The 26,183-nt window shown below is 41.1% G+C and overlaps 1 protein-coding gene across 7 annotated transcripts in view; it reads right to left on the reverse strand.

Annotated features, from left to right (window-relative positions):
- The window catches only part of EXOC2 (exocyst complex component 2), a 199,190-nt gene that overhangs the window by 59,683 nt on the left and 113,324 nt on the right, over positions 1–26,183 (reverse strand). For 6 of the 7 annotated variants that reach the window (XM_030817224.1, XM_030817226.1, XM_030817229.1 and 3 more), the window contains 10 exons: positions 24,596–24,720; positions 17,085–17,150; positions 16,765–16,922; positions 16,252–16,373; positions 14,942–15,003; positions 8,526–8,606; positions 7,994–8,053; positions 7,265–7,326; positions 5,892–5,958; positions 1,216–1,332 (listed from right to left, as the gene is read on the reverse strand). In XM_030817224.1, coding sequence (XP_030673084.1) covers positions 1,216–1,332; positions 5,892–5,958; positions 7,265–7,326; positions 7,994–8,053; positions 8,526–8,606; positions 14,942–15,003; positions 16,252–16,373; positions 16,765–16,922; positions 17,085–17,150; positions 24,596–24,720 — 920 coding nt within the window. The remainder of the gene's footprint in view (positions 1–1,215; positions 1,333–5,891; positions 5,959–7,264; positions 7,327–7,993; positions 8,054–8,525; positions 8,607–14,941; positions 15,004–16,251; positions 16,374–16,764; positions 16,923–17,084; positions 17,151–24,595; positions 24,721–26,183) is intronic. The other variant, XM_030817227.1, reaches the window with a different exon arrangement.

Here is a 26,183-nt window from a genome sequence, read left to right on the forward strand (position 1 = left end):
CTTTTACATGCAATTCCTAATCATTTCACATATTTTAAAATGATAAATAACATTTCTCCAATAAATATATTCGTGTCATTATTGTTGTTATATAAAAACAAAGCAACCACCTTCTACAAATAGCCGCTTTTTTACTGCAAGATAGCACCTTGCAATTCTTAACACAAAAATTTCTGGAAATAAACTAGACATTTGGCCCCAAAGGCTTAAGTCACAACATTTCTCATCAGGATGATTAATCTTTACGAAAAGGCAGGAAAACAAGACAGGGCCGCCCACTTTGACATTTTCATTCTTTGAAAAAAAATCCCAATGTAGTTCATGAACTGGAACCACCATTTATAAAAAGTAGGTAACCCTGAGTGCATGTTGATTATAAGATTAACCAGATCATTATCGTTCTCATTCTTTGCATTGACAAAACTGTACTGACATTAAAAAGTGATACTAGCATAGTTTTACTGAGAAATCTGATAAACCTTTGCCCAGGAACCAATCAACCTTAATAACAAGGTTACTTCATTTTTTCCTTTTCTGCTTAGTTGAAAAAAATATAAACAACAAAGTGTAACATTAAAAAGAAAACTCACTCCATTAATTTCTACTGGAGTCCCTTTTGCCCAACCTTTCTGCATGCAGTGATTGGAGAGTGGGGAGGACATACTTTTCAGGTAGGATGCAGAGCATCCTGCAGCTGTTCTGAGCCAGCGGGTGTGTGTGCACGCGTGCATGCGCAAAGCAGCAAAGCAAAAGCATCCTTGAGGTCATACGGAAAGAGAGAGAGGAAGGAGAGGTGTGAATAAGCAGGAAGAGGTTTTTCTGCAGGCTCAGGGAGTTTGATGCTGGCTGTATCTAAAGCGTTCACCTAAAAGAAGTCAAATATGAGATAATTCTGAAAGATCTGAGTTTGCTGCCTTTCCCTCCTTATTTTCTTCCCTCACTTTTGAACAGCTCAGGTGAGGAGTAAACTGGCTCTAACCTTGAGGGAGCTTTGCTCTAGAGAAAAGAGTATTAAATTAACCATTCAAGGTGAACCATGGGAAGGAAGGGAATCATCCAAAGATGGGGCAGGGTGAAGGCAGGGAAGCAGTGTGGGTGTGCGGGCGGCACACAGAGGGAATGGGCACTGACAGGAGAAGAACACAGGCTAGGAAACAGCTTGAAAACTGAGCTGGTAAAACCACCAACTTGTGCATTTTACATGAACTCGCTTACCTGTGTTATTTTTTCTATTCCCTGGAAGTTGTGCTTTTCAAAATGTTCTGCGATATTTAGGAAGGTGTGACGTTCTAGATAGCAGCAATTACTTAGGACTATCAAAAGGCGCTGTTCCTAAAAGCAAAACAAATTTTTAGAAAATCACCTTTATAGTGCCAGAGAGAATAGCTGCTTAACACTTGTCAAGTTTAATTATAATCTCTGCTCTTTAACGTCAATATTCAATGCTTTGCTTTTCTTGGCTGATTCTTTCCCAATATTATAACATAAAGATAAGCACAATAAAATCCTGCAGCTCTACTATTTGCTTATAATTACATGTAATATACTAAAGAATCAAGTATTTCCTTTAAGACTTAACAGCTTGGATGGAAAAACAGATTGATAAGATCCCGTTAACTAGGATCAGCTGGGAACGGGGATCAGCGTTTCTTATGAAAAGTGTTCTACTATATTGTTTACTTAATACTTTGTATACGAGAAAAGGCTACAGGAATAAATATCTTCAATAACTAATTACATTTAAAATGTAGAATTATAAAATAGTTTATAAATTTTTTATAACCTGGAAGAGAATTATACTGCCATACATCTGTATGATGGGCTCCTTTAAATACCTTAGGGCATTAAGAATTGTTTGCGTTTGCAGAAGAAAACAAGGAATAATCTCCCTGTAATGGGGAGTGAGGGTCACTGAGGGTGGAGGACTCCACCTTAGGACGTGGTCAGTGTAGCCAACAGGAAGGGGTACAAGCCAGTTACTTCTACATTCTCCAGGGTTCTGTCCACCTAAAGTAATTTCTTACGAAAACTGCCAGACACAAATGCTGATAAACACAGTATCCTTTCACAGTTCAAAACTACCTGGTAAATAAAATTCCAGGAATTGCCCTTATGCTGCTGGTGTGGTTCACCGAGGCACCCAACCCGTGCTCCCGCAGGCGGGCGGGCCTTCTCTGGAACAACTTTGACTAATCTAGAGCCTTGAGTTAGATCCTTTGACTAAACCTTTGGCAAAAAACACTTTCCAACACATACTCTGCATGCTCTTTCTGTACATAACCAGAATAACTTACAGTAAAGTAATTCGATATAGTAAATGTGCAAAGAGGTTCCTATTTTTTTGGACATGTGAAAAAAAGATAACATCCTTGAATTTAGTTGCCAAGCATATTTTATATCTCCCCACAATTTCATTTAGCTCAGCAGTTTCCAAAAACTTTCTAGATTCTTTTATTTTAAATGTTCCCATCTTTATTTCTGGCAGTGTGTAGCCTATTCACTACCCGTTTTTAGTCATCAACAAATATGAGTAAAAGGCCGAGGGAGTATTAAAGGATCTTCAAACAAGGGAACGGCCTTGAATTACTCTATGGCTAGGAAATGGGGTATAAGACAAGGTAAATAGGGTTGTATTATGTATAATACTCCTCCACGTTTCGTGAATAAATGGCCAGAAGGAAAACAGTGAATAAGCACTGGAAACTCGCCCAGGTGAGGGAGGGACGAGGACGCCACATTCCCCTCCAGTACCTGGGCCTGGAGTCACCATGGCGCAGTCCCTGTAAACCTCACATTTCATCAGCTGCCCTCAACACGCTGTTCGCCTCAAAACCTCAGCTGGTTGCTCAGTTTTGAAAATCAATCCTTAGTTACTTTTTCCTTCCAGAGTCAAGCCTCCTTATCTAGCAGACCTGAGCCTGCCACATCTTCTCTGCCCTGTTAATTCTCTTTGTTTTTCCCATTGTAATTTGCATGGCTCTTAAAAAATAGAAAAGCTATTTGAGTGATTTAAAGTCTTACTCCTATAAGTACATTTGTTGCTCAAATCTAATCATTCAGATGCAATCAAAGTGGAAAGAAAACTGAACAGCACAGACTCCCAACCGTGGATGACTAATCAAAAGCTTATTAACAACTAAGATGGAGACGCACATTTGAAAACAACTCCACCTATCAAATGTAGCACGTGCAGGTGACGAATATGGTCTTATATTATTTCAGTGATTCCCCACAGCATCGCTGTGACGCAGGTGTCACCAGCACAGTTTTGTTCAGGAGAACCCTCTCAGTGACGTGCCCAAGGTCACCCAGGATGCAAACCAGCGTCTTCTGACTCCGAATCTGGTATTCTCCTTACCACAGCCGCTTCCCTTCTGGATAACGGAACAAGACCCTAAGAAGATCGCACCAAATCTAACGAGATAGCTTTCAATGGAGAATACAGAGGAACTGAATTTGGTCACAAAAAAAACACTGGAGAGTAAAGGCAGGAGGCAGGAGGCCCTGCTGTGAGGTGCCTGGGGGGATAGTTGAGAACAGGCTCAATGTGAGTCAGCTGAGCGCTGCCGCGTCATGGGTCACAGGGAGTCCAGGGCTGACTCCTGTGCTCCACCCACTGGAAGAGGCATAAGAGCAGGACCACCCCAAGTGCAGGGACACTGCACACCAGGAGGGAGTGCCTGAGGATTCAGAGTGCCAGCAAGGGGAAGACTCCAGCAGTCTGCATTCGGGAGGCCTCTCCTGCAGCCCTGTCTCCACAGGACTCCCCTAGCCTGCTGCATTTCCAGCCTCCACAAGCCCCTCAGCTGCAAAGCATTCCTTTGTTTAAATGGGATTTTCCATCCCTCTCAGGAGTGCTGCTCTATCTGGATTTCCTTCTAGCTCTCTGATTAACCCTTTTCAGGGCAAACTGAGACTCCCTGCTACTGGTGAGCCCATAAATACTGGCAGCCTCAACATTATTTTTATATATTTGGTCCTTCTCTCATCCAACGAGGGTAGGGTTCCCCAGCTTCCCTCGCTTTCTCTCCACGCCCTGGTGGAGGAGCACAGAGTGTTGGCGGCTCTGACTGGGCCAGCTGACTGCCTTCCCCTGCAGGCTTGCACCCAAGTGGGGACCCTGACCTCCCAGGCACCGATGAAGCTCTTTAAGCTATAGCGGAAAACACTGAGAGATCAACCACGTTGCTGAATAGCAGAAATCAGCCCTGCCCTGAGGCAAATGCTTTAAACCCTCCTATAAAGTCCACACCCAGGCCCCCTCATTGCCGACAGACCTAGGCAGGACATCGCTCCCTGCTGTTCCTCGTGAGGACTCAGTGCTGCCCCCTCTGCATGTTGTTCCCTAATGCTTTGCACTGATCACCCTGCATTTCACACTTCTTTCTTTGGAATGCCAGCTGACCTCATTTCGGGATGGCTTGGGATGGCCTGCCACCACTCTTGGGGCGACTCCACCTGCAATTCTGGCTGAACAGAGGAACTAGTATTTTTCTTTTGTTCAGCCAGAATTCTTAGTGTTCTTATCTACTGCTAGGCCTTATATATGCTTATGTACTGCTGAGTCACAAATCTGTATCTAGATTTCTCTCCTGGGATCTAAACAAGGACATTCAATCACCCACTGGGTATCTCTACCTGTATGTCATCCATTCAACAACAACAACAACAAAAAACAAAAACAAAAACAAACCAGGTTCTCTTGAACCTTTTTTTCCCCTTAATTCTCTATCTCAGTGAATGGTATCATTCTCTACCTAGTCATCCAAGGAACTGAATCTAGAGTAATTTTTTAAATTACTTTGACCAAACTATATTTTCTCTAATATACCAAATCCCTTATTTAGGTATTCATACTTATACATAAAGTAGAAAATTTGGGTCAGTTTCCCTTGAGACAGACAGACCCATACAACACACACACACACACACCCTTCAAACTCATGACAAACCAGAGAGGGTTATTTATTATTATTATTATGATTCTGAGATGGTGTCTCTCTCTGTCACCCAGGCTGGAGTACAGTGGAGCCATCTTGGCTCGCTGCAAGCCCCTCCTCTTGAGCTGAAGCGATTCTCCTGCCTCAGCCTCCCGAGTAGCTGGGATTACAGGCCCCTGACACCACACCTGGCTAATTTTTGTACTTTTAGTAGAGACGAGGTTTTGCCATATTGGCCAGGCTGGTCTCGAATTCCTGACCTCAAGTGATCCACCTGCCTCGGCCTCCTAAAGTGCTGGGATTACAGGCATGACCACCGTGCCTGGCCAGAAAGGGTTATTTTATTTATGATAGCTAGAGTTTGAGTTTCAACAGATGAATTTATACATGTGATAATATATGTTTGTGAATCTCCTTAAATACATGTATACATTTTAAAAAGTATGTGTGTATATATACATATGTGTATATGCAGTGTATGCATACATCTGTTTGTATATAAGTGTGTGTGTGTCTATTTGAGGCTGTGCTCAAATAAAAGGCTATGAGGGAACTTATAGAAATAAAACAGAGAAAAGCAGAACTTCTCTGGTGGAAGAGGCAAGAGCTGTGAGGGGGATGGGCACCCTTGTCCTCTGCCTGCTCCCCAACCCACCCTGGCAACTCTCAAGCACCAGGGAACTACAAGGGCATGCATTTAACACTTGGAAACCACACAGATGCAGACAGTATATGGAATGACTGAAATTGCAACTCCAGCTAAAAATGTTAAGTGTGAAATTCATATAAATTATACTTTCCTGAAAATTTCACATAACAGAGCTCCAAAGCACAGCACGGTGTCCTATACCACACGCCACAGCAATGATGCAGGAACCCAGTCATCAGATTTGTGAAATTGTTGTTACACAGTTTTAAAATGGTTTACTTTCTAGTTATCGTCTGACTTACTGAGGTCAAGCTGAAGTCTTCATGGATACTTCCAAACAAGTCAGGGGAAGAAACGTCAACAGAGAGACTGGACATAGAAGCAAGTAGGAACAGTTACAAATAAAGCACTCAAATTCAAAAATGCAACCAACTATATGCAAATTCAAAAATGCAATGAATTATATGGAAAACATTTGGTGAAAGTCACATAACTTTTTTTGTTTTTTGAGATGAAGTCTTGCTCTTGTCCCCCAGGCTGGAGTGCAATGGCGCGTTCTTGGCTCACTGCAACCTCCTCCTCCTGGGTTCAACCCACTCTTCTGCCTCAGCCTCCTGAGTAGCTGGGATTACAGGCCCCTGCCACCATGCCTGGCTAATTTTTGTATTTTTAGTAGAGACAGCGTTTCACCATGTTGGCCAGGCTGGTCTCAAACTCCTGACCTCGTGATCCGCCCGCCTCGGCCTCCCAAAGTGCTGGAATTACAGGCATGAGCCACCGCGCCCAGCCAGAAACTTTTAATAAGTGTTTTAGACTTAACAGTTAACAGCTCAAAGAAGGTACTATGGATAATCTGTTAACATGGGCAACATGAAATTCAATCCATAATATTAGAGATCTAACAACAAATTCCTGGTGAAATAATGAGCTAAAAATACGAAATCAAATAAAAGAAAACCTAGAAGAATTAAAAACTTATTGGGTCTCTAGGGAGGTGATAGTTTTATATACTGAAAAGCAAAAGCCAAAACCAGTAAATAGACAAACATGGATAAATTCCCAAATTGTCAACTGAAGATATAAGAGGCATTTATTTTAGTATTATCTGTGTCAGAGCATAAAGTACACAGAAGTTACACATGCCAAGTATAATTCAGAAAGAACGGATTTCTTAAAAAAAAAAAACAGCACTTTATAATGCTGTCCTATACAACAGCATTATAAAAGAATTACCATATGGATTTGTAAACATCAAGAGTTAACGTGTCCACTGGAGCTCCAATAAGTAAGCCCGACCCAGACAAAATTCTACCAACATGCTCAGTCTCTAACAAGAGTAATGGTGCCTTCCCCTAACACCAGAATTGTAAAAATAATCAACTAGGAGTTATATATTTACATTTAATACTTTAGTATTTATAAAACCTGTTCTTTGGATAATTAATAACCTAATCATGCCTTCAATTTGCTTGATTTGTCTCTAATAAGGCAAAGATGAGTTGAAAGATAAACTACGGAAAGAATATAGGTCAAATATAAAAAAAACTGTTACTTCGATATAAACAATCTTTCTTTCTTACTAAAAGTCTTAGGATATAAGACCAAGTATAAAACTTGAGCCTGTATTTTTAATTCTCCTAAATGCATTAATGAGATTAATTTAATTTTTACTTACTGCGTAGTATCTATATCTGCATCAGGCTTGGTGCTCAACTGTTCCAGACAGTATATAAAAACCTAAGTGAAAAAATAAGTTTCAGAACTCTCAGAGGAATGAACTCCTAGATATGAATCTATTTGGACATTAAAGATAACTTTACAAAAAGTAGAATTATGTATCTCATTAGTGGTGTGGTGTGGTGTTGTGTGCATGTATGAATATGTGCATATATTGTATATGCCCCATTAATGACAGAAATATATATCCCAGCCATATCTATCACATAAGTAATAGAAAATTAGAAGTGCCTATGTTTTGATCAATTATTAAGTTTGTAAGGATATATTCCAGAAAAAGACTTTCTCTCATTCATTCACCCACATTCTCAACTTGATGTGCCTGCAAAGCACTGGCCCCAACAACAATACTTTACACCCTGGATATAATGTGAACAGCTAATTATCATTTAATTTACCTTGTGCTCTAACAGAATACATAGAAAGTACCAGAACACAAAAAAGGGGAGCATAACATAAATGAAACATTTGGGTGTTGCTAAAACAAGTTGGAATTAATCTTACATTAAACTTTGTTACTCACTTACCTTAAACTACTATGTACACAGACACGATGAAAAAAGAATACATATTTGGTGAACATCGTCTGCAGATTATAAATAGGAGAGGGGTTGACCGATACTTGGTATTATTTGAGGCTTTGGGCATTACTGCTCTCTATTATTACCTGCATTATATTGATGCTTAGTTGGCAAACCTCCTCCTGTGTTTTAGGTTGTTGGAAGACCTGTAAGGAAGAATTTTGATTAAAATTTTCGGACTTTGCTAAGAAAAGGCTTTTTCTGTATGAATTAGATATAAACAGTTAAAACGTGGAACACTGCTGCAGGAGTGGTGTCCTTACTCTAAAAGAAGGAGACGCGTGAAGAGTGGGCCTACTGGGTGGTTTTCCTCACTGTAGCGACTTGGGCTGGAGAAGACAACGCAGTCCTGGGCTGATGGTCAAGAGCCAGGCCCATCAATCGCTGTCCAGAAAGTGCTATCACTGTAACCACTCCACCTACAACATCTGCACTCACACTTTAACTTGCATTAGCCTGGCTTGGAATCAGAAATCAGCACATCTACACGGTTAAACTAAATGGAACAAGCAAGCAAACAGGGAGAAAAGATCTTGCAATACGATGAGTCAAAAATTTACAACTATGATTCCCAAGGCTCCCCGGAAACTGGAGTCCAAGTGGAGCTGGAATACTTACACTGGCCTCTCCCGGCTTGCACTCCAGAACCCCCTTCAGTGACTGCAGAGAAGACACGATGCACTGTTCAAACTGACATGGCTGAAGGGAAAACAGCGTATCGTAAAATTCAAAAACAAGCACTGGCTATGAAGACATATTTAACACAAGTGAATATGGCCCCAAGCTCCACATTTTCCAGATTAATGGAATGGAACAGAAACACAGTCTGAAAAGTAATCTCCTAGTCATTGAGTTTTAGGTTTGGCATATGTTTTGTACTTCGTATTTTAGAATGAATCAATCTTGAGACTCCAAAGTAAATCTAATTCAACTAAAATAAAACTCAGATATGGCTAAAAATTTTCTTCAAAATTCTACTCTTCTAAGAGGCCAATATACAACGAGGAGCAGATACGATGAGTTTATATTTTGAATGCTAATTCTGAAGTATATTCTGGGATGAGCTGAGTCTCCTAGATCTTCCACATCTCTGGAACTGTTAAACAAAATTTAATGTTAATAATAATGACCTAGAGGATATACAGGATCTTTATATCAGATAGATTGTAAACAGTCATTTTCTATCTACATTAAGTCAGAAAATGAAACTTGAAAATATGCCCAACCAATGGCATTTCAAGATAAGCTAGAATGAATCTTAGCTCCTAAGGGTGTTTAAGTTTTCACTTTGTGCCAGGAACTACTCTAGGTTAAGGAAGGCATAGGAGTAAGAAAGACAGAATTCTCATTATGTGTGTATTTCAGGCAGGAGACATGACCATGAAAGTCAAAGTTGACAAAATGGTTTAAAAAAGTATAGAAATAAAATAATTAAAATAGTAAGTGTCATGAATAAAAGAAGTAGAACTTGGCCGGGCACAGTGGCTCACGCCTGTAATCCCAGCATTTTGAGAGGCTGAGGCGGGTGGATCATGAGGTCAAGAGATCGAGACCATCCTGGCCAACATGGTGAAACCCCATCTCTACTAAAAATTCAAAAATTAGCCAGGCGTGGTGGCACGCGCCTGTAGTCCCAGCTACTCAGGAGACTGAGGCAGGAGAATCGCTTGAACCCAGGAGGAGGAGGTTGCAGTGAGCCAAGATCACGCCACTGCAAATCCAGCCTGGGTGACAGAGAGAGACTTCATCTCAAAAAAAAAAAAAAAAAAAAAAGAAAAGAAAAGAAAAGAAGTAGAACTGAGAGAACAATCATGATGGGGGATCTGCTCTAAATAGGATGGTCACAGAAGGCCCCCAAGACTGTGAGAACATTGATGCTCAGATGGGAAGGGCAAGGGGGAACAGCCCTTGGAAGGAACAGGGAAGGAGAGGAGCAAGTTCTCAGAGGAGGACAGGGTGCACCGCCCGCAGAGTGGGCGAGAAAGCACGGGGAAAGCAGGAGCACAGGAAGAGCAGCGCGTCACAGCTGCCAAGCATGAGCACAGGTCTCCAGAGGTGGGGTAGGCGGCCGGGCTTCGTCTGGAGCAGCGAGACATGGAAGGCTCAAGGCTCAGCCAAGCAGCTGTGTGCAAAACACTGGGAGTGAGAACCTCTCTTCAACACACGCATTAATTTTTAAAAGAGTTTGGGAAAAAAACTGAAGAGAAGAAAGGAAGTGACATCTATATACATCTTTTAAAAAGACAAGTTTATTTTCTTATGGAAAGGAACCCAGACTTAAGGAAAGCTAAAACAGTGCCTCAGCTTTAATGTCATGTTATTACTGCACTTTGAAACCACCAGAGGGCATTATAAAGAATACTTAAAAGTGAAAGTACAAAAACAGTAATAAAATAAGAAATAGAGGATGAAATACCAACTGTACAGAAAGCATTTAAAGAGGCAAAATGTATGTTAGGTTACTGACCTTACTCAGCTAACCTACCCACCTCAGAAGGTATGAAAATGTAAGATGTTACAATGATAATTATTACTATAATATTGACAGTCAAATCTGAAATTCAACCATGGGCCATTAAATGTTGATGTTTGGCCAGGTGCGGTGGCTCACGCCTGCAATCCCGGCACTTTGGGAGGCTGAGGTGGGTGGATTGCTTGAGATCAGAAGTTTGAGACCAGCCTGGCCAACATGATGAAACCCCGTCTCTACTAAAAATACAAAAAATTAGCTGGGTGTGGTGGTCCGTGCCCGTAGTCCTGGGTACTCAGGAGGTTGAGGCAGGAGAATCACTTGAACCAGGGAGGCGGATGTTGCAGTAAGCCGAGCTCATGCCACTGCACTCCAGCCTGGGCCACACAGCGAGACTCCGGCTCAAAAAAATTAAAAATTAAAAAAATAAATAAGTAAATGTTGATGTTCATGTGTGGTTGTTTAGATTTCTTCTATTAAAATTTGGACTCAACTTTCTTATTAATTTTATTTTTATACCCACACTAATATAATAAGTAGAAACAGAATACTAGAAAGTTCAATGAGTGCTTTCAGTTGAACCGGGAGTAGGTGATAGTCTACACGTTCACTATTTCTTTTTTCTCAAAAGAAAGAAATAGTTCTATCTCTGTGTATTGTCAGTGAGTCATCCAATTTAGATGACTGTCAAGTTATCAAAAATCATTCCAGTTCTTCTGAAAGAAGAAAATTCTCAGAATCTCAGAATTATCCAAATTGAAAAAAGGCAGAAAACCATTTTCAACATGAGAAGAAAACAGGATGCTTTCGAGTGAGCTGTTTCTGAGCTCTGAAGCAAAGCTCTCATCAGAGAGAATGCCTCAGCCGAGGGACAGTCATAGTGAGGCAGTGCTTGACCCTAATGTCCTTAATGGGATAAGCAGCATTTTCCTATCCCAGTCACAAGGAAAGAAAAAAGTTTTCTCGTCTCAAACACATGGGATTGGCACTATGGAAATTTTAAGGAAATATACATTTTCTTACATTGGTATGTGATAAGAGGTTAGGATTATACAATTTAAGTCCTTGTTCAAAGTCTAAGAATTGTATATACACACTGGGTGAAAATACTAATACTCCAAGCTAGAATCTAGACTCGCGCTCTAAGCACTGATTCACGTTTTCTCTTAAGAGGTCCACGCGGAATAGCTAAAAACTGACTCTGTGTTATGAGGTCTGTCGTGGTAGGACACTTCTTCAAGGACCTCTGGCTAGACAAGGTCTTGGCTGACTCCAGACGTGCTATTTCCTAGGGCTCATTCATTCGCAAAGTGCACTGGGGGTCAGTTCTTTTGTCCCTGCAGATAGTTATGTGGCTTGTGTGAGACATCAAACATGAAATTAGTTATTTTATGGTTGCAGTTGCACTAGTTAAAGTTTAAAAATAAACTACAAAGAAGCTTCTGAAGTAATTATTTCAGAGCATTTTCACAGAGGCTGATGTACTATAATCAGGCAAACGAGGTCCAGAGGCTTCCAGGGAAGCATACACTGGCTGACCACGTGTACCTGAGGCACTGACCTGAAGAAGGACCTGAAGCCCATCCCTGTTTTATGGCTCAGAGTTACTGAATTTGTGGCAGATTTTAAGAACGAGGAATAGGACCTTGACAGCAGATTCTGCTTTCTCAAACTGAACATTCAATTGTTTTCCATTTGCACATAACTGACTTGAGGCAGGTATGTGTAACCTGCCTGCACCTGTTTCATCTTGGGCAAGTGATTCAGTAGATGGTGGCCCAATGATCCCTTTTGGCCTGTCTTCAAGGCTTGCTGTGATAATTAGGATAGGTCTATATATAAGAGCTCTGAACATAGTAAACTTAACGTATTATTATCATAGTAGCCCAGTGATCACAAGTATTAATTTAACAAATAAAAATCCTTTATGTTTGTCCAGAGCTTTGCCATTTACCAGGTGCTTTGGTCCACAGTATCCCATTGTATCCTAACCCACGTCACTGTGAAGATGTGTTCTGCTCCTCATTTACGAACTAAGACCCTAGGGTCAGACAGACTACATGGCTTCTTTAGGATTGCATGGAAGATTGAACTAGGTTCTGATTCCAGATCACGTGCAGTAAATTTTCCCTTTATACCAGTGCTGTCCAATAGGTGTATATAATGTTAGCCCCAAACATAAGCCATGTAAGAAATTTTAGATTTTCCAGTAATCACATTTTAAAAAGCTTTTAAAAAATCAACTCATAAAGTCAATTTTCATATAATCTATTTAATGCAATCTATCCAAATATTATTATTTCCCATGTAGTCAATATAAAAAGTGGAGATGGTTTACATTCTGTCTTTTTGTGCAGGTGGTGCAGGTCCATACCTTTCTCTAAAGATTTAGTGTGAGGGAGAATTAGCTATAGACTAGTTACTATTTAAATACAAATAATTGTGACGAATAGAAACCCAATCAATTAAAATTTTCTTTCTTTTTTTTTTTTGAGATGAGAGTTTTGCTCTTGTTGCCCAGGCTGGAGTGCAATGGCGCAGTCTCAGCTCACTGCAACCTCTGCCTCCCGGGTTCAAGTGATTCTCCTGTCTCAGCCTCCCAAGTAGCTGGGATTACAGGCATGTACCACCGTGCCTGGCTAATTTTTGTATTTTTAGTAAAGACAGGGTTTCACCATGTTGGTCAGGCTGGTCTCGAACTCCTGACCTCAGGTGATCCACCCTGCCTGAGCCTCTCAAAGTGCTGGGATTACAGGCATGAGCCACGGCGCCCGGCCCAATTAAAATATTTGTATAAAAAATAAAGCATTTAAAATAGAATGTTAATTGGCTTATTAAAAATAATAAACTTCCCTAACTCATTTCAAGCATGATTTAATTTGCAAAAAACTGTTAGTAAGCATTGCTTTTCTAAATCACCTTGTTATATATAAAGTAAGGTACAATGGTACATTAAGATAGGACCTTGAACTTTGGAGAAATAGAATGAGTCAAAAATTCCCCAGCCCCCGGAAGAAGACGGTCCATGAGAAGCACAGTCGGCCCTTCATGCCCCCAGGTTCTGCATCTATGAATTCCACCAATGGCGGAACTGGCTGGATAGAGAGTCCAAGGACGTAGAAAGCCAACTTTTAGGGGCTTGAGAATCCTCAGAGCTTGGTATCATGAAGGGATCTGGAACCAACCTTCGCTGAGGATACCAAGGGATGACTATATAGAAATTCAAGGGAATTTAAAACTACTGTGCAGGATCATTGTTTCCTGACAGCCTGACTCATCACTGGTTTGTAAATCTGGGCAAGTCAAGACCATTTCATTCTAGTTTCCTTATCTGAGGCAGAAACTGCTAGTTGCCTCCTAGGATTGCTATCTTTTTTTCTTTTTTTTTTTGACAGTCTCGCTCTGTCACCAGGCTGGAGCGCAGCGGCGCGATCTCAGCTCACTGCAACCTCTGCCTCCTGGGTTCAAGCGATTCTCCTGCCTCAGCCTCCTGAGTAGCTAGGATTACAGGCGCCCACCACCATGCCCGGCAAAATTTTGTATTTTTAGTAGAGACAGGGTTTCAGCATGTTGGCCAGGATGGTCTCGAACTCTTGACCTCATGATCCGCCTGCCTCAGCCTCCGAAAGTGCTGGGATTACAGGCGTGAGCCACCGCACCCAGCCTATCCTTTTTTCTTAATAAGGTAAGACAGAAAACAGGAGCAGCCACGTGCTCTCCCGGCCTCTGTTGCTGACAGGGACAGGCATGGAAAGTGTTCCGACCAATTAGATGGAGGAAAGCTGCAAGCTATGGCTCCTGGGAGGGGACTGGACTTTTTTCCTGACAGCAGCCACGGTCAGAGTGACCATGATGCCAGCCTGAGTAGAAGGCAGTGTGAACGGTCACAGGGAAGAAGGACGGAGGCAGCCCTGGGCACTGACTGCATGACCACGCTGCCAGGCTGCTGTGAGAGACAGAAGCCCCTCCCTGGTGAGAGCCACTGGGATGTGTCGGCTGCTGCCTGGCCATCGTCACTGGCACAGCTACCCACAGGACTGCAAGGAGCACCCAGAGACAAGCGTGAAAGCCCGTGAAATCACGAAGATGATTTTCAAACCTAAAAGTCCCAGCTGAAAAGATGAAGATTCTAGAAACAGGTCACAGTTGGCTGCCTGGTCTGAGAATGTATCTGCAGTGGTCTGTGGTGGTTGTTTTTGTTTGTTTGGTTTGTTTTGGCTTCAGAACCAGCAATGTCATCACTTCTATCCTGCTTTTCGGAAAAGCTCAAGTTGCTGAGTAATTAGAATTAAGCATACTCTGTTTTTAAAAAAGTAATTCAAACAAAAATAGTAAGTTATACAGGATGAAAAAGGTCAAGTCTAAAAGAAACCCATTGTTTTCATTAATTTTTTAATATTTATGGTTAGTGTTAAGCAAAAATGTCTCTGAGAAGAAAATCTTTAAGAAGCTTATATTTCTATTTAAAGCTGCAACATACGGAGCAATGCTCCCTATTAATACGATAAACCATTTATTTTAAATACGCACTAATGACTAATAATTGAAAAGAACTTAAACTCACTAGAGAAGTCAGTCCTTCATTATCAACAATCCAGTCTTCTTTTTCAGCTAGTCTCTTTATTTCTATATGAAAAGAAGCACACAAATACTTTTTATTATAATTATCTCCCTAAATTTTATACAGATTAAAAATTTATACAGGTTATGGTTTTTCATTGTTTTATATAGGTTTGTAAAAACTTGATGAAAGTAGGCAAAGAACATAATTTTGGTAGACTTGACGATTTAAGTACATATTGTTCACTGGATTATTCTAATAAGATATTAATGTAAATAAAAGTTTTTACTGCATAGCCCAATTTGGGGAATTCTAGGTTAGATTTAATGACGACTTGAGACCATGATTTATTACTTATTCAGGATTCTTCTCAACACTAGGCATGTACAAAATAAGTCATACAGTATTTTTTTCCTACAATTTCTGATGAATAATATGGCTGTTTTTTGAATCCTATAGATTCCTGACAAGGGCAATATGATTCTCAGTTGGCTGAGGGAATGCCACCTGCTCAAACATTCAGTATGATTCTCAGTTGGCTGAGGGAATGCCACCTGCTCAAACCTTCGGCGTTGGGGCAGGCTCAGGTTCCTAGGTGAGGAGGAGGTAATCAACGAAGAGGGGAATATCCAACTTCTCACTTGGGTTCCACTCCCTTCCCATTTACACAGTATCGCCCAGCAATTTTGCAGACATGTAAGCTTCCTACCTAAAAAGCCTGGTAGCAGATAGTAATGGCCTGTGCCATTTTAGCAATGTTCTTGACTGTTTTTGAAAATATTTAATAACCAAAAGGCTGCTTTGTAAAGAAAACCTTTATGGTTTTTCATGATTTTATGTAGAAAAGCCTGAAAAATTTAAAAAGTATAAAGAAAACAAGAATCATCTATAATTTCTGGAATCCAGAGAACCAACGCTAACAGAATTTCCTTTGATTGGACATTGATTTCTATAAATTAAAATTTAAAAATATACATCCATATATTTTCAAAACTGAGATCAGACTTTATGTACATTTTATACCCTATGTTTTCTACTTAACATTTATCATAACGATATTCTTATATCTTTAAACATTTTCAATTGTATCCATCTTAGTTTCTGCATGGTCTTAATTCTCAACTAAACTGATTTGAAAATACATCACAAAGAGAAAAAACACTCCATTGAGCAGCTAGCAATAAGATGAACTAATATATTCAAATTTCTGGAAGAGTAATTTTCCCTTGTTTTCAAGGATTTGGAAACTGAAAGGAGGTGGCACGTTCAGATAATTGTTGTACAGTAAACGTCACCAATTTATCTAAACACACCTTCCGCCGTGTGCTGCAGCGTGACCATTACGCAACGTACTCGGAGGTCCAAAATGAGATCCTGGATAGTCTGTAACAGGTCGTTAGGGATTTCAAGGGCAGTCAACGATTCATAAGTAAGTCTGCGAACAAACACATCCAAACAAAAGTGAGCAGAGTGGGATCGCAAAGCAATTCCTAGCATCTCTTTCACCATATAATCATTCCTCATGGAGCTTACGAGCTACAGCATTAGGCTGAAAACAGAAACAGACCACAACAGGGATTGTACTATAAGAGTAATACTGAGTTAAACAACAGAGAAGACGCATAAACAGAAGAACACTCTAGTCCAACATAAAAACCAGGAACAGTGAGAGCTTAGTTGTCATATGATGAACAGGAAACAGTGGAGGCAAAAGGACAAAAAGAAGAAAAAGAAGAATTTCTTCTTCACTGAATGTATTAATTCTTTCCAAAAAGTTTAAAAAAAAAAAAAAGTACGCCTTTCTCTGAGAATGTGTCTATACTCACCTTACGGTCTGGATGGCGTGAGCGAGCCACTGTCCGGAGAGCTCGCACTTCACCTCCCAGCCTCCGTACTGCTTGGCTTCCCCGTCCCGGATGCTGAGGGGAAGCAGGGCTCCGCGCGTCAGCTTCACCAGGGAGTGCGTTACTTCCTGAATCATTTTCTAGAAAACCAGGAACAAGCATAACTGCATTCAAATGTAATTGATCGGGTTACATGAACTAAAAGACGCTGTCTGGACAATAACGGATGTCTTGGATACAAAGTGAGACAGGAGAAACCCGACCCTGTGAAAAGGTCTACATACTTGCTATCCCTTACTCACCTTAAAGTCATTTTGTCTTTGCCTTACATTCTTTGATCTTTCAATCTGGCCTGACTTCTCAGCAGTCTTAAAAATTAAACAAAATAAAACATATTAGAAATAATTTATAAAAATAAGAAGTGCTTCAGCACTTGTACATGAAGAGAACCTTAAATATGGTTATAACTTGATTAAAAGAAATGCTTAAGACATAATCTATGTTTCTGATTAAAGAAGGATTAATTAGAAAACCTTTCTTATCCCAATGAGAAGTTATTTATCTTTCTAAAACCTTTACGTACAATTCCCATGAATGAATCAAAGAATTAAGCTGAAACTACCAATTTTATAGGTGAATTTCATCTGCCATTTTCATCGACGATGTCACAGGGTTAAACCATCAAGTATCATACCCACAACAACACTGTCAACATCATTTCTCATTAGCTGCTAAAGAAACCCAAGGAAGCCTAAACTCTGAAATCTGTCATTTTAGTTTTAAATCCTATAAACTATGGCTCTTCCTTCAGAGATTTTCAGTGCAATTTAGGATAAAATACATTCTATCATTCTAGAATTAATTTTTGTTTGTTTACTGATATAACTCATGTTTTTTTCCAATGTCTCTTTCTCCTTAATGTATGGAAAACTACTTTATATTGACTAAAAGAGAAGCCTGTTCAACTGGATTTCAGAGAACTGTTTATTAACAAATTTTCTAACTAAATATTATTATATAAAATATCCTAGAAGGACAAGCCTAGGAAGCTTTCTAAATAAACAATCTTTTACAAAATTATACAATGTAAAATAATATTCTGACACTTTATTGACATAATGCAAAGTTAACCTTTAAGGTTAAAATGCTCATGCATTATTGGTTAATGCATGACAAGTCAAGAGACCTTTTAAATTAAGAACAGTTGCATTATAAATTATCATGATATTGACTTTAAGTTAGTTTTAAAATACAAGCAATGTTATATGCGTTGTATATATATTTATTTCTGTATAAGCTACAAAAACTGCGTGTAGGGTTAGTTTATATAATGAACATATCAGTGTAAGTAAAATATGGGTTAGGATTGTTGGGTGTTTTCAACAGAACTATCAGACAAACCTGACAAAAAAACAGGCAGCACATACACAGACCAACATCCTTCAAACTGTAGTTTCCATTCATTTTTAAATTTTATATTAAACTATGCAGCTTTTATCATTTTTTTCTTTGTACAAATACATTTTTGTCTTGAAAGAATTAAAGGTATGTATAAAAACTAAACCTGCAATTCATCTCAATAATCATTCAAAAAGCTAACTCCTGAGTTCATTGGCCAATGACACTTAAAATTCTTTGTACCCGAGGGTTTAACTCATACGTTGATTTTTCCTTTATTTTTAAGACAAATGAGAAGGAACTGAAGTGTTTCAAGCAGGGGAGTGCTGTGAGGCCTACATTAAGAAGAAGGAAGGAGGGGCCGGTGTGCAAGCACGACCAGCCAGCAGGATGTTGCAGCGGCCCAGCTGAGCACAGCCACACTGACACAGCAGCAGGTGAGCCCAGGTGGCTGAGACAGGCCGCCTGAGGGAGAACCTACTGCCCTGGGTGCTGCAGTGAGGAAGGAGGCATGCGCAGAGGGACCCCACCTAATGCACGCCCGCTCAGCTTACACCAGCGGCTCTGAATGTCTGTTCAGCTGCTTTCTGTATGCCCAGTGTGATGACCAGAATCAGAACACGATTGGTGGTATGGGGTATGGGCACAGAGCAAATGAATGCCCTGCTCACTGAGGTGACAAATAGATCTTTTCTACATGTTGCAGTTTGTTAGATCTTAGGCTTGGGTACTTTTTTTCTTTTCTGTCTATACTGTCTAGTTTGTTCCCATGGCTTCAAATATCATTTCTATCTAATGCCTTCCAAATGTCTATCTCCAGCCCAAATATCTCCTCTGTGACCCAGATACGAATACTGAATAACTCCCAGGAATCTCAATCTACCACATTATCAATGGAAATCTGAAGCTTCCTCCAAGCATGCTCTTCCTTCGGTCTTTCTGGCTTGGCAAATGGCACTCCTGCTCACTCAGGGGCCCACTGGGAGCAGCGTCTGAATTCTTGCTTTCCTCTCCCTCACGTGAACACCACTTCCAAAATACAACCAAACCTACCAACTGCTCTCCAACTCCACTAACGAAACCTTATCCAAACCACCACTGTTTCCTGCCTGGATGACCTCCATGGTTTCCCCCACATCTGTCCCCACCAATTCATTCTGAACACACCACCAAGGTGGGTTTTTTAAAACTGGAAAGCTGGTCTGTTCCCCGCCCCATGGCTTGGGATGAAGCCACTGCCAGCTGGGCCTGTCCCTCCCAGCCCTCCCACTGCTCAGGACGCTTCTTCCTTTTCTGATAAGCTGAGCTGCCCTCCTGGTGCTGCAGGCGTCCTTCTTGCTGCCTGGGGCCTGCTTCCCCCCATCCTCTGTGTGGTTGTGTCCTTCTCTTGTGCCATGTGTCAGTTTCAATATCACCTTCAGGGAGAGGCCTTCCCTGACCTCCAACCCATTGCTGATATTCTATCTTAAAACCCTATTTGTTTCTTTCATAGCTGTTACCAGAATTTTTAAAATAATAATTAAAAAAATTATTTGGGTTCTGTCTCTAGAAGAGGAAAGGTCATGCTTATTTTGGTGACTGTTTTATTTATATTGTAGATATGTATATGTGTAAATTTATGTGTATATCTACATATTGAGAGTACATGCATGCATTTATATGCATGTTATATATTAATGTTTCATATGTCTACATATGTGTACACGATGTATTGTGTGTCTGTTGTGTGTGTGCATGCATACATGTGCATGTGTATATTATGTGTGCATGCATGCATGCATGCGTGTCTCAGTGCCTGGTCCCTGGTGAATAAATGATCACCTAGGGTTAGGGTTCTCCAAGACCTTCTTAAATACACTTGAGAAAGTGTAACTGCCCCAAATACTCTGGGTCCCAACATGAGAGTGGCCCTGGGAGGCAGATCAGCCAGGTATAACACGCCCAATTCTTCTCCCAGAGATGTCAGATGTCAGCAAATGGGATGAGCAGAGCTTGGAGAGCTTTGTGTGATGGCTGGGGGTTAGGAGGACTGCTTTGCTTGTTGAATTCAGACACTGCTGCAGAGCCCAGCACCTACTGCAACGTCAGGAGCTAAATCTTTGTTAAGGACCTCGTGATGGTCAATTTTGTGTCATCTTGGCTGGGCCACAGGGTGCTAGACATTTGGTGAAACATTAGGTGTGCCTGTGAGGTGTTTCTGGATAGATTAACATGCGCATCAATGCACTGTGCACGGCAGAACCTCTCCTGGATGTGGGTGGGCCTCACTCAATCAGTTGAAGGCCTGAACAGCACAAAACACCTGATCCTCCCGTGAGTTAGATGCACTCCTCCTGTCTGACTGCCTTCAAGCTGGGACACTGTGGGCTTTATGTGCCTTCACAGTTGAACTGAAACATCTGCTCTCCTTAGGTCTCGATCCGGCTGGCATTCAAACTGGAACTTACAGCATTGGCCATCCCGCTGGGCAATGCATCCTGCAGACCCTTGGGGCTTGTCAGTCTCCATAATGACATGTGCCAACCCCTTTAATAGATCTGTTCGTCTGTGTGTGTGTGTGAGTGCAGGGATATGCATACACACCCTACTGGTACCCTGATTCGTGCACACTTGCTCCACCATGCTGTGGAGGGAGGCACATGCCAGTATAAAACTGTGAGAGTCTTGACTGTCAAAGGGTATCTCCCCTGCCTGTATCCTCCACAGTACCTGATACCAAACTTTGTACATAGTAAGACTGTGCAGCAGGAAGATTATTTCATAGTCATTTGTTCTATTACATATTTTTAAATCAAAGAAAAGCATGAAAATCTATTGTTAAAAAATATGTAAAAATTAAGGCTAAATTTTGCCACAACAATTTTGCCCAACAAACAGGTGTTCACGAGTGCACGAGGAAATCTACTGGACAGGAATTTTGTAAAATTCAAGGATTTGTCTCCAAATACGTGAAAAGTAGAGGGGGAAGGGAACTAGTTGTGGGGCAGACCCCTTTCAGTTGTTACTTACTGTTTTAATTTAATAGAGTTGAATATCTCCAACACAATGGATTATGTAAAGTTTGCCCTATTTTTAAAAGAAAATCTAATTTTGGAATATGTAAGGCATTTTAATTTACATACTATTGAGTTTTATAACTTTTTAAAATGCTGAATCTTAATATTTAACAATTATTTGGCTGTTTTAAAGATTTTTATCTAAAAATACACTATATTTAAGATATATCTAAAGGTGAGATCTTAACCTACTATTAACCATTTCGTTAACTAGAAACCTTAACTCTTTCCTGCACACACAGACCAAAACTGCTTTGTGGTGAGAGCAACGGCTGATTTCACTGTTTTGATTCACATTTGTTACTTCACATGGCCTTCACTGGCTTGAAGAACTGACTATTTTTTAAACTGTTGGAAACTTCATCTACATTTTCAACGGATGGGCTCTTAATACAACAAGATAGTTTTATAACAAGAAAAATAAGAAAATTCAAGTCACTTGTGTTTAAAAACTATCATGCTTTCTTGCATGAGATTAAATAGCTATTAAAAGCCCCAGAACTCTTCCCAGACTTCAATCCAGCTTCTGGATTCCACTTGCAGACCGGCAAGGGGAGCAAGTGTCCCCAGCTCCTGTGCTCCTTCCTACAGCCCTGTGCTTTCCTCTAGCTCTTCAGAAGAGGCACATAGTTTCAAAACATGCCCAAATCTGCAGAGCAAATTACACGTAATTAATAATTATTGCTGTAAGCTTTTAAGTTTATAAACATAGGCAGACATATCATAGGCATATCCGATTCAGCACAACCAATTAAGAGTCATTTTTTCAACATTGATGTGCGTGACTTCTGAAGTAGATGATTTATTTTTCATCTACAACCAAGTATTTCATTTATATGTTTGGTATATAATCTGTAAGAAAGCAAAACATACTCCCTTTTCACTAAAATATCGTAGATCAAAAATTCTTAGGAATCTTATGACTCAAAAAGACTCCAGGGAAGGCAAGCTCTGTCCATGTGTGATGGGCCACTTGTAGGAACTGATGCAAATGAGGGAAAAACACTTGGCTGGAAACAAACACTATGGTTTAAAATCCATGTCCTAAAAGACTAATTCTTTTTTTTTTGAGACAGAGTCTCGCTCTGTTGCCCAGGCTGGAGTGCAGTGGCGCGATCTCGGCTCACTGCAAGCTCCGCCTCCCGGGTTCACGCCATTCTCCTGCCTCAGCCTCCTGAGTAGCTGCGACTACAGGTGTCCGCCACCACGCCTGGTTAATTTTTTGTATTTTTAGTAGAGACAGGGTTGCACCGTGTTAGCCAGGCTGGTTTCAATCTCCTGACCCGCCCACCTCGGCCTCTCAAAGTGCTGGGATTACAGGCATGAGCCACCGCGCCTGGCCCTAAAAGACTAATTCTAATTCTTTAGATGAGTTGATTCGGCTTGACATTATTCAATTCTACTCCAGCAGTTCATCAGTCTACTATTTTCTAATGTTACAAAATTTTGTTCACCAAACACCTATCGTGTGCCAGGCCGATGAGATTTCAAATAGTGCAAATACTGGAATAAATTTTATTCCAAATAATAAGAGCAAACTCTTACTTATCTGTCAGACATTATTATAAGCACTTCACTTACGCTAACTCACTGAATTCTCAAACCAGCCCTATGGAAGTAGATGCAGAGAAGTAATTTGCCTAAGGTCACAGCTAGTAAGTGACAGACATTGGATGTTTCTGTTATGCTCCTAGCGTTCTGTGCGAAAACCTATGAATGCCATCTGTCCAAAGGCATGACAGGGGAGCATTTAATCTTTCCTGCCCACGTGAACGATTTGGTTTAGGGACAGAGCAGACACAGAGAGGAAGCTGGTGCCTGCGGTGCCACTACTGTCACTGTGCAGAGGGCACGGGACCCAAGGTTTGACCTCAGCATGGTGTACTAGAAAGACTTATCAGGACAAAACTGAAATTAAAGTATTCTCTTCCTAAGCCACTCTCGTTATGTAGACCAGTGAAACCTGACGTTCGTTTCATGGAAGAACTTCCTCTGTACAGTCAACTTTTCAATAGAGTTCACACATAACTAACAAAGAAAAGAAAGTGGTGTGTTGCTTTAATATTTGAATGTTCACTTATAAAGTAACTGATCACTGAAACTAAAGAAAACATGCATTGATAAGTTGTGCTTACAAGGTTGGTTTTCCTGCACTAAGGAGTTTGTGTTCATGCATTTACACATTTCTGTTTTTACGCACATAGTAAATTGTACAGGTTAGAAAGCCAACCATTCATATAAACAAGGCTGCAGGAATCCAGCGGGTTTACAATGGAGATAGTAGGCACTTGGAGTTCAAATATACAAAGAAAAAAGTTCCAGTGCATATCTCTATTTCCTTAATGTCAGCATGAATTTATGGTCATGGTCAAACGAGACTCCAAGGTCACCTGAGGTACTCGGACACTTAGCCGCTTTCCGCCAAGGAGGAGAGGTTTAAACCTCAAAGGCTGTGCCTTTGTGCAAAAAATCAAAAATGGTTTTAGCCTTTGTCCATGTCCATTTTATGTGCTGCCAAGTCAAAAAGAAGCAGAAAGTAGCCTTTACTCTCAGAAGACCCCTATCTCCCCCAGAGCTCTTGGTGTAGAGTCCGTCTCCCGCAGAGACACGAAACACCTGTCTTCTCAGTCTCCCAGGCGGGTGCCCTTGGCAGCCTAGGACAAAGGGCGTTAGAATCTATGTCCAGGAGCTGGAGGCCTTTCGTGGCGCACTTGAGGTGGGGTTAGAAAGTGACTGACTTCCATGTGCCACACATAACAGAGTCATTCCTTTACGTTCATGCCTTCTATGCTATCAGTCATATGATGATGCAGATACTAAAGCACTAATAAATGTGTGACTGCCAAAGATGGACGGGCTTATGAAAACTTCTGTAAGCTGATAACAGTGGGGCTAGACTGCAGAATGTTTACATTCTTTCCAAGGGAAATTGCATACTCTATGGATGACTTTGTTCTGGGTGCAGGCTGCCAAGGTGCTATCCTCGTTTCATCATTTGTTCACTGTCTACCACACATCACCCAGAATTTGGCCTGACTGGCAATATCTCAATTCGGAGTCCTTGAAAAGAGTTCGAGCTTTCTTTTTACTTTAATTGCCTATCTCATTTAATCCCTACAACCACCTTTTGAGACAGGTGCCCAGACTATTCTCTTTTTGCACATGAGGAAAAGTGACTTGTTTGAGGTCACACAGCTACTAAGTGAGAGGGCTTTATAACACTTTAACTAATCTTAAACTATGACGATGGCTAGAGATGTTGGGCCTCTACATTTTAATAAATCACTTAAATCTAACATTTTTAAGACCAGAAATGCACAGTGACTCAGCTCCACCTCTAGCCGAGTCCATATACACACCTCACTGAAGAGGCTTCCGTTAACGTAGGAGATCCAGAGTTTCCAGAAGTTAGGCAGCTGGCTCAAGACGAGTTTGGTCAATTTTTCAACAAAGGCCACCCTGTGGGGAGTTTTGTATCTCCACGCTAAGGGGGAAAAGGATAAAATACTCTGATTACACTTTTGAATCAAGAACACATCTTTGAGCATATTGGCGCTCCCCCCTCCACCCCCGCAAAACTCAAGCATGCACTAGGAATAGCCTGAGTCTGCGTGGAAGCTCGCGGCCCACCTGGCTGACACCGGCAGCAGTACGCTCGTCACCAGACACCCCCGCATTTCTCCTTGCCCTCTGGCAAGGAAGAGCCCCTCTCCATCATGGCTGACCAGCAAGCCAGGGCGAGGGACTGGGTGGCCACAGCCTCAGTACTGGGATGGCTACCGAGAGGAGGTGGCTTTGACTTGTTAGCCTTGTCCTCTGGATAGTATATGTCTCTTCAAAAAGTCATGCCTTTCAACAGCAAAGGCAGGCAAAGGCAGGGGCTGCTCTGCAGCCAGTTGTGAAATTCCGGCTAATATCAGCCTGTGAGAAATGCCATCATACACCCTGCAAAGTGAGGATGCAGGAAGGAATCCAGTTGTCACAAGGAAACATTCAAGTGCAATCACATACTAAATAACCCCACCTAAAATAAAGAAATTTAAGAAAAACTAGAAACGTTGAAACCTCTTTGGCTATATATCATTTAACACAGCTATTGCTGTAACTGGGAAATAAGGGCTTAGACTTCTTGTGGGAAGAATAGGTTCATGGGAATAAAGCAAGTGTAGAAATTCAGGACCCACTAACCATCTCCTCTGTCTCCCCTCTTTCTTTTCACCCACGGGCCATGCCTTCGCCCTGCTGCCTCCCACCTGTCTCCCGCCCTGCACTCCACTCGGTGGCCACGGCAGGGGCACTGCAGAGTCCACCCCGTCCAGTCCACAGCACAGCGACGCTGCGGATCAGGCTCTAACTCCTACCCAGCAACTTCAGGGGCAGGTGGACTCCCTTGAGAACTTTAATTCCCTCGGCCAGGCTAATTGCTAGCTTCCTTTCCAAATACCCCCAAGCAAAAGGATTTGCTGTTATTAGTCCAGTGAAGGAAGGGCAAATTTTATAAACTGTATTAATAAAATATCTTAATTTTATTAATAAAATTATATTAATAATTTTATTAATGATTTAATAATTTAAATAGCTATTTGATCAGGTAATACATGGTTAGAAAATGACACCTGAAAGGTACACAGTGAAAAGTCTACCTCCTGCCCCGCCACTCCCACGTGCCTAGTTCCCAGCCGGAAGAAACCACTGTCACTAGTTATTGTGACTCTTTCTGAAATATTTCTTATACACACGAGCAAGTATAAATGTGTTTTTCTCCCTCCCAACTGTTCTTTACACGTCTTTGGTTTTTACACAAATGAAAGCATGCCAAACACACTCTTTTGAACCTTGGCTTCTTCCATTTAGCGAGGGAGGCTGGAGTTCTGTATTCAAACATGAGGCAAAGGCTTCCTCTTTTTCTCCCCACAGTTACACTGCCTTTCGCTTTTCTGACGTATC

This window comes from Nomascus leucogenys, chromosome 8, assembly GCF_006542625.1.
Source record: "Nomascus leucogenys isolate Asia chromosome 8, Asia_NLE_v1, whole genome shotgun sequence".
Classification (NCBI taxonomy): Eukaryota; Metazoa; Chordata; class Mammalia; order Primates; family Hylobatidae; genus Nomascus; species Nomascus leucogenys.